Genomic DNA, 14724 nt, shown 5'->3' on the forward strand with positions numbered 1-14724 from the left:
AATATGGGTTTGGGTTTCAAGGGTTTGTTCCAAGCCCATGGGGAGAAAAGTGGGGTAAAGATGGAAAGTAGCATTTTAGCTCTTGGCAGAAAGTGCAAGTTTTAATTCCAGAATCCCCTGGGGCCAGAATCCTTTAGAACTCTCCATTCTGAAAGAGGTGTCAGGCCAGCTGTCAGGGAAAGGCAAGGGGACAAGGATGAGGTCAGGAGAGAGGCTGGACTCTTCCACGCCCTGCAGTGTGACGTCACCACCCCAGCAGGAGGCGGCCCACATGGAAAGACAGTGGCAAACCAGGTGTCTGATTCTGCAGAGGTCCCCATCCAAATAATTCTCCTGGATCCTCCCAACCTTCCCTCTCCTTCGAATGTGAAACAAGATGAACTAAACAACTTGATGGTAAATACATACTCATCTTTTATTCAAGTATCAAAACACAAACTTGGCCGCAGAAAATTAAACTGCTTTTAATGCACTTGCTAAAAGGAGCTTTCAGTTCCACTAACCATAGTTCCACTAACATTTTGGCCATAGCCACCATCCACTTCCTTCCCCTCTAATTCATTTTCCGTGGCAGCTCAGAAAAACAGTCTTGAATTTTTAACAGCTGATTGGTGGCACCTACACCTAAGACCGGAGGGTAAATTCGAGAAATTCCCCCCCACCCTTTAGAGAAACTAGATTATCTCCTGAAAGTGGGGGATAACAGGTGTTATCACCAGCTGGATCTTTAGAGATTGGGAAGTGTCCTGATGTGCAAGCAAAGCAGCAAAATCAGGACACTGGTGTCGCAGGGGTTAACTTGAACCGTGCAGGAGTTCAGAGGAGCAAGCTTCGCATTCACGTGCACAGGAGTCTGAGCCTGTAACAAAGCCTACTCTCCCTCCGAAGAAAGACGTTAGTGGCAGAGCAGCCCATTTTTATTTCTAGCCTGTTACGGATACCTTTGTGTGCATGCAAAGAGGAAGGGCTCCTACTTCTGTTCCAGACCTAAGGAATCCTATTCTGGAAATTCCAGAAAACTCGGCGGAGTACCTTTCTTTGAATTAGCACACCTATCCCATCTAAATGATTCTCTCCCTGTCTTCCTCCATTCTTTCCTTGTGTTTGAAACACATACAACAATCAGACACATATTTGGACATAATGGGTGTAGTTGAGTGACTACTTTCAGAAATGTCCTGTGGCAGAAGGTACGGTGTTGAGCTGAACAACGGGTCTACGCTTTAGGCGTCTGTACGTGCAGAAGAACCCAGTTGTGGTATTTGGCAATTCAGATTTTATTTCAAAACTCTATGCTAACACCAGTTAGTCGATGGGATATACTTGGTTGGCACCGTGTTCCGGGGCTTGTCAGTGAGAAACCGGGCATCAGATGCCACTGACTGAGGAACAGAATTTAAAGTCAACTATTTCACCGTGGGGCTCCCCAAAGAGCGAAGGATGACTCCTGGGAGAATATTTTTTTTAAAGATTTATTTATTTATTTGACAGACAGAGATCACAATTAGGCAGAGAGGCAGGCAGAGAGAGAGAGAGAGGAGGAAGCAAGCTCCCTGCTAAGCAGAGAGCCTGATGCAGGGCTCGATCCCAGGACCCTGGGATCATGACCTGAGCCAAGGCAGAGGCTTTAACTCACTGAACCACCCAGGCGCCCCTCCTGGGAGAATTTTTAAGCAAAACGCCCCTCTGCCCACAATGGAGGAGTGGGAGGTGGGGAAATGACTCAAGTTCACCCACAAACCCATTGAACAAGAACAGAAACCAGCACGACACTCAAGTTTACCATGTCTTGGTTCCAATATTTATTATATCAACAGGTTAGGAATACTAGGATAAATAAGTAATATTTTCTCTTACAGAAAATTTTAATGTACTATTGAGTAGGATTAAACACTCTGAGGATTTCACAGAAACATCAGAATTTAAACAGACAGTAGCCAGAGTCCTGTGGCCAGTGTGAATGACCTCTCACAGCTCTCAATGCTCTGGGCCAGATTTCTACAAACATCTTCATGACAAACAATGCCACTAACATACAACAATGCTAAAGCCTCGGCATCACCGGTTTCAAACATGTCTCTACTCCATGTGGTTGTCAACCGCGAGAGAAGGAAAATGGAATATTCTTTGGCTCTTCTGGCCTAGAAACAACTCCTGACCTAAGTCACCAAGTGGAGAGTCCTAGCCCTTTGGAAGTCAGATTTCCTGCTTTCTTCTGTGACATTAGAACTGAGTTTGCGACAGAGGACCTGCAGTCACGCCCATGAGTTTTGCATCAATACCTGGGTGCTGAGGGAAAGGGGGCTTTCTCTAGTGATTGGAAGCTGCCCAGCTCGCCAGCAGAATTCTCTTCTCCCGGGGTGGACAAGTTCTTCTGGCCACCTCAACATTCTGTAAGACACTGCCTTGTGGTGATCACTCCCCAAACTCTCAGAAACCAGATCTGAGGAAAATCACACCGGTGTTGTGCACAACAAACACCAGGAGAGCACAATGCCTAGCCTGGACACAGCGATGCCTCGCACACAGTAATTCCAGTGCCTGATAGCAGGTTTGCTAGAAAGCACAACCCTTGCCATTGTACAACATTGCTAAACTCCATTCTCACTCCGTGTCCTGTGCATGGCCGTGGCAGTGGCAGCGCAGGACGTGGCCCCACTCCATCCACCCAAGGTCCAGACACTTCTTCAGCATGAGTCCTAATGATGAGAGTCCTGGTCTCGGTAGAATCCAGGCAGAAGATGGGCAGGACCCTGACCGGGGCCCCTCTGCGGCATCCAAGAATAGCCAGCATATTAAGGCCTAAATCCTGGCATTGAGACAAAAAGATGCCCTCATCCTGGTCCAATGTCCACTCTGGTACAGAGGGAAGGCCCAGCTGAGTTACCCAGGGCTCTTCCGCCTCGACGGTTCTTCACGGCTGGAATGCGAGAGGGGCACAGGTAGTCAGATCTCCAACGGCTTCAGGGTTCGGGATGTAGAAGGTTTCAATGAGGACTCCCCAGTTGCCCCCATACCACGATGGCTTAGCTTTGCAATGTTCCTTCTTTTATCTGTTGGATAAAAAGGTTTCTCTCATCTTCTGGAGTCCGCCCGTTCTGAGCCCGGACAATGCACGTGGGCCGGTGAAGGTTGAGCATGTATATCAGATGCTGCTTCTCATTCTTGAGCTCTTCGATCTGGGCCTTCAGTTCGGCGTTCACACTCTCCAGCTTCTCCGACTCCTGGGGGATAAGCAACATAAGTGTTAGGGACAGAGCCAAGGTTCCAGTACAGAGAGGCTGGCCTCGGGGTGCTGGAGGTCACTGCCATCAGGGTTCATCAGGCTGGGAACGGCCCTCAGGGAGGGAGTGTGGTGGGATCCCCAGGGACAGTGTCGCCACAAAGCTGGGACAGTGGCATTAGGTCTGGAAGAATCCAGATCCTGGGGAAGCCTTTGAACTTGGAGGCTTCTTCAGAGACGCCCTCGAGTTTCCACTCACAGTTGAGTGCGGGTTGTGACTCTCATGGCAATGAACCAATGGCTCAGATAACTCCTTTGTCAGTCCAAGGGTCCATGCGCAGCCCTCCTGGACCCACAGGGGCCCCGAGCGCTGGGAAGAAATGCACACTCATGGTGCTTAGTCTTTCCTGAGTCGCTAATTTCAGTGAGAAGTTCATCTCCCCAAAAGAAATGTACAAGGCAGCACACAAAATGTCTCCGCTTTCACTGCCTCCCTGAAGCCATCACCAGAACCGCTGGGGACCTGCAGACCCCTGGCAGACATTCTGCCCTGGCCTGTCCACACTTGGGGGAGGGGACACAGGCACGGGAAAGACTGTGCCAGGGCCCACCCCACCTGCCCGGAGATGCTCTTCCTGCCTGAGCTTCTCCCTGCAGAAGGGGAGCCGGCAGAACGCAGCAGGGACCTCGGACAGACCGCGGGATGAGCTGAGAAGGGAGGGAGTTAAGAACACAGAAGCACCCAGGAAAAAAAAAAAAGAGTGTAACTACTGCTTGCAGATTAAGGAAATAACTTGTTTGAGGAGATTAATTAAAGGCTTTTCATACTGAGCCAATGAGAGCTGGCAGCTTCCTTCTCTTGGTAAAACGGGTGAGGGAGGCTTCCTTTGACTGGGCTGACAGATCCTACAGCCTGGAAGCTGCCGGACATGTGTGGACGGGCCAAGCCTGCTGGGAATCTGGGCAGCAGACAAGCTGTGGTTTTTAATTCACACACCTGCTTCTTCTATACCCAGAATCCCCTTGGAGGTGCTAACAGCTTTGTCCCCCCTCTTGCAGCAACTGGCTTCTCACTACCAGCTACACATCCTTCTGGGCAGGGGCCTTTCTGACTCCCCTTGTGATGGCAAATGAGGTTGGTGGGGGGCAGGCATGAGCAGGAGGAGGCGGTGAGGCGGGGACGACTCTCTCTCTCTGTTTCTTTGTTTATTTTAGAGAGAGAGAGGAAGTGTGGGGAGGGGCAAAGGGAGAGAATCCTCAAGCAGACTCCCGGCTCAGCGCACAGCCGGCCTCGGGGCTCTATCCCAGAACCAACCGCCTGCGCCCCCCACGCCCAGCCCTGCAGGGAGGACTCACTTTCTGCAGGCACTCTGTCTTCTCCTTCTTCTTGTTCCGGCACTTGGCAGCTGCAATCTTGTTTCTTTCCCGACGCCTCTTTTTCCTTTCGTCTTCTTCAGGAGCTACCTATAAAATTCAAGAGACCGCACGCTTCATGGGAGGCAGAAAATGCAACCCATCTTAAATACGCCGCCTTTCACTGCAGCAGAAACGGCAAAGCAGGACAGCCTCCATGTGAGGAGGGCTGAAGAAGTCAAGTCCTAGCCTCCTGCATGAAACCTCTCCACATGTACTCGCAAAGGAAGAAAGCAAACCGAAGAACCGCTGGTGAAAATTACGTTGACAATACTGGGGCGCCTGGGTGACCCCGTGGGTTAGAGCCTCTGCCTTGGACTCAGGTCATGATCTCAGAGTCCTGGGATCGAGCCCCGCATCGGGCTCTCTGCTCAGTGGGGAGCCTGCTTCCCTGTTTCTCTCTGCCTGCCTCTCTGCCTACTTGCGATCTCTGTCTGTCAAATAAATAAAATTTTTAAAAAATAGTTTAAAAAAATCACATTGACAATACTAGTCAGTTAAAATTCAGCTTATCTGAAAAATACATTTGGATTCTGAAATGAGTGGGATATTCAAATTGAAAACTATCAGTAACGACTGTAATCCCTTGGAGCAGGAAATAGATTCTGTTTCATTTCCTTTCCCCTGGATCTAGGAATGACGTCAGGAACATCGGCTAGCCGGCCACCTTTTCTCTCCTGCCTCTTTGATTTGAGACCCAGGGCACCCCATTCACCTCTGTCTTCACTCAGAGCATGAAAGCACCTCCTTCATGAATTCCAGAGAAGCCTATGAAGCTCCCGGAAAAGAGGAACCCAAGCATATTCCCCAAACAAAGTGGCATTATCAGCCTGGGGCTTGGTGCCACCTGTGGGTGGTGACCAGGATCCAACCAGTGACTCAGCCAGCAAAGACCAACCAACCTCTTCCTCTGTGCCCCACCCTGATGCAGCTGTGGGGGTCCTCAGAGAAAAAACCCTGTCCCGCTTTAGGATCTGGTCCTCTCTGGAGGTTGGCTCTGATCCTGACTGATGGGGAACCCACAAAGTTCAGCCGCGGGGCTTGGCTTAGAAGCCTGAGACCGCCCAGGATGAAGTACTCAGGGTGGGCTTGAGTGGGTGATGGTCTAGGCTGCTAACGTCAGACCTTGTTGTGTCACCTGTCGATGCCCCGGACAGCAGGAAAGGGCTCCCCAGGGAGCCACACCTCAAATCAGAGAAATCCTGGGGCACTGTAGTCACCTTAGATCCGTCTTATTACTAGTCCTTTGGCTTTGACGACACTGAGTTAGCTGCATAGAGATGGAAGGCCTCACGATTTAGAGAAACAAAGCCCGAGGGGAAAGCAGGGCAAGGGGCAGTTTTATCTTTTACATTCTGGACCCCAGGACCACACAGGCAGACATCTGAGTTTAAACTAAACTGGCTCTGAATCCCAGCTTCACCACTTATCAGCTGTGACACCTTGGGCAACTTACCATCCTCCTCTGAGCCTTAGTTTCCCTCACTTGTAAAATACGATCAATAATCTTATCAATCTAATGGTGTTGGGAGGAATATATATATAAAACTCAAATGCTTTGCACAGTGCTTAGCTTATAGTCAGTGCTACGTAAGCCTTAGTTACTATCATATTAACCTCACTGTTCCTCATCAAGAACTCAGCAATGGTGGTGCTCTCTACACAACCCTACAGGTGTTTTTGGGTAGGTGGGAAAGGACTCAGGGTTTTCTCATATGAGGAAGTATTTGAAAGAGCAAATCTCAGAATTGTACACTGTCAGAGATAGAAAAGGCTTTAAAGAACCATTCGGTTCAATCTCCTGACTGTCCTGACATGGAAACGAGGGACAGAGGATCCAGCAGCAGTGCATTCGGGGAGACCCAGGAATCACTAGTTCACGGTCACTAAACCAAAAGGCGACAAAGCTCGGGTGTAAACCCAAACTTTTGGCTCCCTGTCCTGTGTCCTCTCTGGGATGCACTGCCTCATTCTACCTTGTTGCCTTCCCAGAGGTGACTGGGACCTGGCGGAACAGGGTCCTGCTGCCCAAACACACGCATGCCCATCGGTTTCACAGGTGGGTATTATAGCAAACAAGGGGACCTGAATTTTCAACGATTTAGTTGGTGCATTCTCTTCCTAGCAGAAGAACCTACTTGTTATACTGAGCTAAAATCAGAAGGTCACTTAGTAAACACAGTCAGCGGATAAGCTGGGCGGCTTTAAGGGGTACGGCCACAGAGCAGGAGATATTCTGTCACTGGCTGTCCTCTGCACTGGACATCTGCTTCTTCCTCTGAAGAACTCTCCAAATACCCTTGCAAAATGCTTTTCTTTCTTCTATGGGGAGCCTACTACTTCCCATTACATCCCGTTATCTCAAGGTATTTAGAGAATTTTTTAAAAATTCCGGGTGTGTCCCATGGCCCACCTTGCACCGTCCAGTGCAGACAAGGCGATGATGACATCCTGAGGTTAATGGAGCACAAGCGATGCCTCTAATGATGGCTTATGGATACAGTGTCATGTGGAGCCCCGCGGCCAGTCACTCAGTGCCGACTATCAGCGAGACCCCCAGCAAACGCCATGTCGTTGAAGCCTTAGCTCAATCCTATGCAGGAGTCACTGTTACCACCACACCCTTTTATAGAATCATAAAGATGCAGAACCAACTTCCTTTTAAACTCAGTTCTTTCTCGGCCAGTTCTGCTACCCCTTGACCAAAGACAGTGGTCATGGCAGGTGAGTAAGCCTGATACACTCCCATCTCTTATCCACGAGGGAAAGGCCCACAAAGTAGCCCACAGAGACCTCCCCTCTGAGGTCCTCGAGCCACCACCGCAGGGCCAGCAACAGCTCTCAGACTTGTCACCACGCCGGTTACTCTGGGTGGCTTACAGAAGAGTGCGCGACAGGGAACTGTGCAAGTGTTGGAGACAGGGGTGCCCTCGGAGCAGAAGCTGTCACCGGGGCTGTGAGAATGGCTGGCTGGTCCTGGCTCCCCAGGCTGGCTGCTGGGGTCCTTGCCGTGATGAACACCGTCACCACACTCTGAGCAGCCCCCTGCCTGGAGCACGCCCGGCCTGGGGGATGTACAGCGGAAAAGCGCGGGAAGAACCGGAGAGCACGCGGGGAACCTACCTCGGTTTTCGTGACTGCCATCTCGAGGGGTCTGCCGCTGACCGTGACCGACTCCAGTGCAGAGGACATCCGGTGACAGAGGTGCTTGTTCTGGATGGCGAACCTCAGCTCTTCCTTGACAAAGGGTGTCAGGTTAGCAAAATCCTCAAACACCAGTGACCCAGGAGGGGACAGGCAGGGGACGATGGCAGACGCACTGACTTCCGAGGCAGAGACCTGGCCTGGGTGTTGAAGCATCATTTTGCTGAAAGAAATATGGAGACCCAAACTACTTCAGGGATTTGGGGCGCGGGATCAAGTCTCCCCATATCCGCGGCCGCCAACACCAGAGCCGCACTCCCCTTGGGCTTCTGTGTTGTTTTCATTTTATGCTGCCTTCCTCCTGAGGAAAACAGGTTCTTAAAGCACACAGCTCGGTGATGTGCATAAAATGCCTTCTTGAAATGTATAAAGGGTGGCATTTCAGGCTACTCTGAGTTCAAGAAGGTGTTAGTTTTGGCTGGTGCGCATATACGCAAATGTAGCCTCAAACAGTCCTGAAAGAGGAAGAGCATTTAAAGAAAGAAAAAAAAAAAAAACCAACAGTGAGACTCTTATGTAACCCCACTTTCAGTCTCTGTTTTGAAAAGAAACTTGGAAGGTATCTGAAGCGAAGCCGAATGTATCTGTCCGTGAATGGAAGTAAGAACGACGGCCTGGGAACTCTTGGATTTAGCAAATAAATCTCTGAAGCTTCTCCCTTAAGAATTTTGATCCAAGTCAGTGAGAATGAGGACAGTAACCGCAGCCAGCACGTGTGTTTCTTCAGCCCAGTCTGGCAGGGCCTGGGGCTGGGGTGGGGGAGTCACCTCACAAGGGACCAGTAGCCCTGTCTCTCTCTCTTTTTTTTTTTTTTAAAGATTTTATTTATTTATCTGATGGAGAGAGATCACAAGTAGGCAGAAAGGCAAGCAGAGACAGAGGGGGAAGCAGGCTCTCCGCCAAGCAGAGAGCCCAATATGGGGCTCGATCCCAGGACCCTGAGACCATGACCAGAGCTGAAGGCACCGGCGCCACCCAGGCGCCCCCAGTAGCCCCTTCTTAAGGTTAAGACCGCTGAAGCAAAAGACCTCAGAGAGAAGCAAAGCAAGGAACCAAGAATTTGGGCCTCTCCCGGGTGGGGGGGTGGTGTTCAGCCCCGTGGTGTCTGCAAAGGCTGGGGCTGGGGATCGAAGGGAACCTGGGACCAGCTCCAGCACTGAGGGGCAGCGTGACCTAGACCGAGTCTCAGTCTTCATCTGGCCGATGTCTGAGAGCACCTGTGGCATGGGGACTGAGTGTCTCTACCCTTCCCGTGCCCAGAGCTGGCCCAGCGCCTGGCACGGGCTGCTCCCAAGGTCTGCTGTCCCCCGCAGACTACCCCACTGAGTACATGAAAGGGGGAAAGACAGGGTCAAATCAACCAGTCTCTGAGCTCTCATCTACCTCTGTCACTCGATAGCCCAGGGAGCCGAAAGGTGCAATGGAAGGAAAGTGAAGGGCGGAAGTCGTAAGAGGCCCACAGTTCCAATCTGAAGAGCCCCCCCCAACAAATCTCAGCCTGCCGTGCCCTCCCTCCAGCAGCGGCCACATCCCCTCATCCCTGCAGTCAGTTCTCCAGGTATGTGGGGACAGTCTAGGCACACTGTCCCCTGGAGTGTCCTTCTCAATCTGGCCCTGTGCAGTCACTGGCCCAGTCTAGTAGACAGGAAGCCCTTTGGCGTGTGACTAACATTTAACGAGTGTCTCCTTGACACTAGAAACCTTACCTGCATGATTTCATTTAACCCTCAGGAGAACCCCGTGCATTAGGTCCCAGCCCCCTTTCACAGATGAGGTAACTGAGGTTTAGACCAGCTGAACACCTTGTTCAAATTCAGAGTAGGTATGAGGCAGCATCAGGACTTGGATTAGGTCTGACCCCAGAACTCACACCCTGAACTTATAGAATATAAAACATTATTTACATGGCAAAAAAACCAAAAAAGCCAGAGCAAACCTTTCTGGCGGGGTAAGGGCTGGCAGGGGCGGGTGGGGGTCCTGTTACAGAAGCGGTGGAGAGGAGAAGCAAGCAGAAGCAGGGAGCCAGGGGGAGAACATGCACTCTGTGCAAAGGACGGCTCATCTTTTGCATTTCCAGAGCCCTAAGCGGGTCTTTTGTCCATACAATTCTTAGACTGGGGTCAGGTGATCACAGATTTGAGGCCTACTTACTCATCATCACACCTCCCAGTGCCTGTTTTCTCCTCTATAAAAGAAGGCTAATGACCAATCACCCCCTTTTTCCAGAGTTGTGCAAGGAGTTGAGAAAGTAATACATGAACGTGCCCTGGAAAATATGAAACAACCGGGAGGCCTCCCCGGGATCCCTCCAGCCCAGGGGCTGGCTCTGTGACAGATAATATGCGGGGTCCCGCTGGCAGGGTGGCTGGTCATTCTCCGTGATCTCAAACACTTAGGAAGAGATCACCCTGACCTCTGAACGGACTCCTCCTTACGATCTGAAAAACACTGATGGAGGCAAGAATGCCAGGCCACCAGTGCCACCACTGACTGTTCAAAGAAATCTGGGAAACAGCTGTCATTCTCTTCCCAAAGCCCTGTGTCGTGAGCCGGAACCCATGTTCCTCTATCAGTTTAATTGTATCATCGTAGGATGTGGGGAGGATACTTCTCTGGCCGGTGATCAGTTCTGAGAAACAGCCTCCTGAAGCCCAAGGCTTAGGATTCTCCCGTGTATTCATGTTTTCCTTCCCTTAACTTGATTAAAAACCCAGTAGTTCCAGGATGGAATTCAGAGCTACCACTGGGGGGCCTTTGTTTGGATGACTGGATGGCTCTCCTCCACTTCAGTAGTCTGAATTTGAGTGTAGTTCTATTTCATACCCTGGCTAAGTTTATTAATGACGGCTAAGTTTATTAATGAGCTCACAGGGCTTGGGGTGGGCTGTTTAGGACTGTTTTTTTCCCTTTTTAGTTTAAAGTCAGCCATCCCGATGAAAGTAACAAGAATGTCAGTGGTATGGAATGTTTTCATGAAAAGCAATGAGTGGGCTTACTTGGGGGATGGAAACGGATTAGAAAAATGCTTTAAAAAAGCCTTTCAGAAAGGAAATCAGTTACATTTGTAGAGATCTGAGCTTTCTCTGCATTCTGCTACAGCTTAATTTCTTGAGATACTACTTTCTAGTTACCCCTTGACTCAGTCTCTTAAGGTCTGATGGGCCCAGGCTCAGGCTGTGTCCCTATGAGGAAAATGAAGTTAAAGCTTCAGACAACTTTCTGAAAGTCAAGACCTGCCAACATTCCCCCTCCTTGAAGAACAAAAAAATCTCGTTGGGGATTTTCTGAGTTGGCTTTCTACATTGATCTTAAAACTGTCCAGACTTGCCACAAAGAACCTCCATTTTACTTTTGCTTCATTATCTTCAATCAGAAACCATGTCATATCTTTGGCAGTTTCATCATTTTCAAGAAAGTGAAACTTTACTCATGTATTTCTTTAACTGGAAATTCAACTCCCAGATTTTATTTCCTAGTAGCTACAACTACGCTGAATTTTCACTTTTAATTTTCACCTCCTCGCACTAAGCGCTGCTCATTAAACATCTCACAGTATAGGAAGCCGATACTGGTCTTTCACAAACTTCCTATCTTGGTTTTTCTCCCAGCCTATCTAAAAATTGAATAGGCCCATCACTGGGCCTAATCACTGGGCTTATCACTGATAAGCCACTCACACTTTCTGGGTCTCAGTATCCTCATCTGTAAAATGAGGCCAATATCGCCTGACCCCATTCCCTCACGAGATGGTCAAGAAGATCATACAAGAGTCACAAAGGTCGATTTATATACACACTGGATGGCCATTACTACTGTGATTCCACTTTTCCCATTTCAGGGGAACTCAAAATGTTGTTGTCAATGCAAGTTAACCCCATTAATCAGGAATTACCTGGAAGCTAATGAAATCCAGGTCATTTTTTTTTCTTCTTTTGTACTTTCATTGACCCTGGGCTCCCAATCTACCCCACTATTTATTTGCTGGTAAAAGCTTGTTTCTACTGCTCTCACGTACTTGAGAAATAACCAGTTCTCACACATGAAACCATTTCTAGTTTCTCCGGTGTCCTGGCTATGTACTTCCTCCTCCCTAGGCTGGATGACACTTCCAACCGTTGACCCTGTTCCATGCCCAGCCAAGTGAAAACAGAAGAAATCAAAAACTCTTCATAATGGGGTGGAATGCCTGGTATTAGAGGCACGTAGGTCAGATGTTCATTTTGCAATTAACATGAGATCCAGGAAGGTGGTGACTTGCCCAAGGCCATAAAGCTGGTGAGTGGCCCAGACCTCACCAAGCTGTTAACCACTCACCCACTGCTCCTTTTGCTTCATCACCTATAGAGATCCAACACCCATAGGACCAACCAATAAGGCAAATGGAGAATAGAGCCACTGGCCAGGCAGACGAGCAGTCAGCAGTCTTAGCAACCTGGTACACACAACGTGCGGCTTTGACACCACTGAGACAGGGAGGGAGTACTGAAGAATGAGAACAATGGAGAGAAAGAGCCAAGAGGGAGACAGAGAGGGGTGGGGTTAAGACAGAAAGGATGGGAAGGCTCCAACAGCTGCCACACAGGTGCTGGGGGCTCTACCCTATTGGCGCTGTCAGCCTGGAGTGGGGCCTGTCACACTGTCTCTGAAACCACCCAGATGGTAACAACCACAAACCTCTCTGCCACCCCAGTCTTTGTCCAGGATATCCTCAAGGTGAGAGTCTATATGTCGTAGAATTATTCTATACCAAATACTAAATACAAAATAGGAAGGGCAGTAATAACAACTTCTCCTTCATTTAAAGATGGGGAGCTCCGGGGCACCTGGATGGCTCAGTGGGTTAAAGCCTCGGCCTTCAGCTCAAGTCATGGTCCCAGGGTCCTGGGATCAGCCCCGCATCCTTCGGGCTCTCTGCTCATCAGAGAGCCTGCTTCCTCCTCTCTCTCTGCCTACTTGTGATCTCTGTCAAATAAATAAATAACTCTTAAAAAAAAAGAAGATGGGGAGCCTCCGCAACAAATGGAACTGTCACCCACACTGAAACAGGTGCATTGGGGGAGACCACCTGAATTTTCTATCACTCATCCCCCCCCCACCCCCGCCCAGTCCCCTTCATCAAGGGTTTAGCAACACAAGGAGGTAAATGTGATCTGGGTAATAAAATTCGGGAAAAGAAAATGGTTAGGAGGAAAGTAAATAAGCAGATGACATGAAAATGGGGTGTGGAGGATCAGAGGAGAACCAATGCAATGGAAAGAACCTTAGGAAGGGAAGACATGGCCCATAGAGAAGTCCCCTCCCCTCACTGCTTCCAAAGCTGGTCAGTGACATTAGACAGAGACCCACCACCCCCCAAATCATTCAAGGCTCTTCACGGGTCCCCTTTCTTTCAGTTACACCGCCCTGGAATCTGAAAAACTTCTGCCAGAGAGGATCTTAATGGTCATCGGTCCAACCACCACTTGGTGCTTCCAAACAGGCCGAGGGAGCCAGCACTGGGCCCTGGGCGCCCACTTCCCTCAGCTGGGGAAACTGAGACTCAAAGACACGAAGTGCAGTGTAAGCTCTCAGGGTCCCAGCCACTAGACCACGAAGGCATTCTCTCAACTATCTGCGCAGGCTTCTCACCCTTGCTTCCTCCAAGGTGCGAAACGCAGAGAAACCCGCGGACCTGCCGGAGGAAGAGTCACAGGTACGAGAGCAAAGCGAGTGAGAGCCTTGCGACAAGAAGTCTCCCGCCCAGGGGTTGGACACCAGCCTGTGCCGGGAAGCCTCACCGCCTTCCACCCCAGGACAGCAACGCGAACGCCCGCCACCTCTAAACTTATCCCAACTAACTTTTCGCTCCAGGCTCCGGCGCGGTCCCGCCGCCCAGCGCTCCAGGGTGCCCAGGGCGACCCCCAGCGGCCGCGCCCGCGACCCCGGCACGACCGTCCCTTTCCCATTCATTCGGTCCCGCTCCTGGGGCAGCCCTTCCGCCGGCACCCGGCCTCGGTGCCTCTCCGCGGGGCCCGGGAAGGCTGGGCTCGGGAACGGCGGTGCCGGGCACGAAGCGAAGGATGAGCGGGACAGCGAACCGGACAGCCTCGGCCACCCCCGCGCACCCACCTCCCCACGCCAGCCCCGGGCGAGATAAGCGAGCGCCGAGGGCGGAGAGGAACTGGGCTCCGAAGCCCGCGGAGGAGCCGGAGCCCGCCCTCTCCGTCATCGGGAACCTTTCGCGCCCCAAGTCAAAAGAGAAAGTTCTTTGCGAGAAACTTTCCGAAGCGCCGAGGAGCAGCCTTGCCTGCGAGAAGTTCGGCCAGAGTTCTTTCGCAGCCAGAGGCTGGGGGCGCGGATCGGGGACGGGCGCAGGGGTCGCGGGACTGGTTATTAGAGGGGCGCAAAGGGAATGAAAGCGGGCCACCCTCGCTGCGCTCACTCACTCGGTTCCAGCGCTCACCTCCGGTCTCCACGCGGGGCGGCCAGGGTCCAGAGGGCGGGCGGGGTCGGGGCGGGGTCGGACAGGCTGTCTGCGGGGCAGAAGGGCGAGCTCCGAGGACGCACCGCCGGCGGGCGGACTGGCGGGCGGGTGTGCTTGGGTTCGGGCGGCGGCGCCGGGAGAGCGCTGGGCACTGCGCGCCTCGCTGCGTGCGACTGTGGCTCAAAGCGCGTTGCATCACCCCTTTTATAGCCCTCGGGCTGGCGGCGAGCCAGCTTACTCCGGGTTATGAGTCCCAGGCTGACGTAATGCTATTAATAGCTTCCCCCGAGAACCAGCCGAACTAGGCTGGGCTGGGAGGAGGGATGGAGGAGGGGCCAAAGGGGGAAGGGAGGAGGGAGACTGGTGATGCAAGCTCGGGGAGGAGCCGGCCGCGACAAGCTCTCCCGGCCTCTCGCTCTCG

The 14724-nt window shown here is 51.4% G+C and overlaps 1 protein-coding gene across 2 annotated transcripts; it reads right to left on the reverse strand.

Annotated features, from left to right (window-relative positions):
• Positions 1-1775: 1775 nt before the first annotated feature.
• On the reverse strand, positions 1776-14467 carry ATF3 (activating transcription factor 3). Of its 2 annotated transcripts, none has more exons than XM_032862792.1 (4): positions 14283-14467; positions 7760-8003; positions 4580-4687; positions 1776-3224 (listed from the first exon to the last, which is right to left on the reverse strand). In XM_032862792.1, exons 2-4 carry the CDS (start codon positions 7997-7999, stop codon positions 3027-3029), a joined length of 546 nt encoding a protein of 181 aa, XP_032718683.1. In that variant the 5' UTR covers positions 8000-8003; positions 14283-14467; the 3' UTR covers positions 1776-3026. The 2 variants fall into 2 exon arrangements, with proteins under 2 accessions (XP_032718683.1, XP_032718684.1); XM_032862793.1 differs by having other exon boundaries at positions 14266-14467.
• Positions 14468-14724: the final 257 nt, after the last annotated feature.

This window comes from Lontra canadensis, unplaced genomic scaffold (genome assembly GCF_010015895.1).
Source record: "Lontra canadensis isolate GAN:19392208 unplaced genomic scaffold, GSC_riverotter_1.0 scaffold24, whole genome shotgun sequence".
Lineage (NCBI taxonomy): Eukaryota > Metazoa > Chordata > Mammalia > Carnivora > Mustelidae > Lontra > Lontra canadensis.

Coding starts and splice junctions, on each gene's coding strand:
- ATF3 (XM_032862792.1), bottom strand. CDS start 7,999: ATGATGCTTCAACACCCAGGCCAGGTCTCTGCCTCGGAAGTCAGTGCG. Junction 4,688..7,759: donor TGGCAGTCACGAAAACCGAG/GTAGGTTCCCCG, acceptor TGAATTTTATAG/GTAGCTCCTGAAGAAGACGA. Junction 3,225..4,579: donor AGACAGAGTGCCTGCAGAAA/GTGAGTCCTCCC, acceptor CTTATCCCCCAG/GAGTCGGAGAAGCTGGAGAG.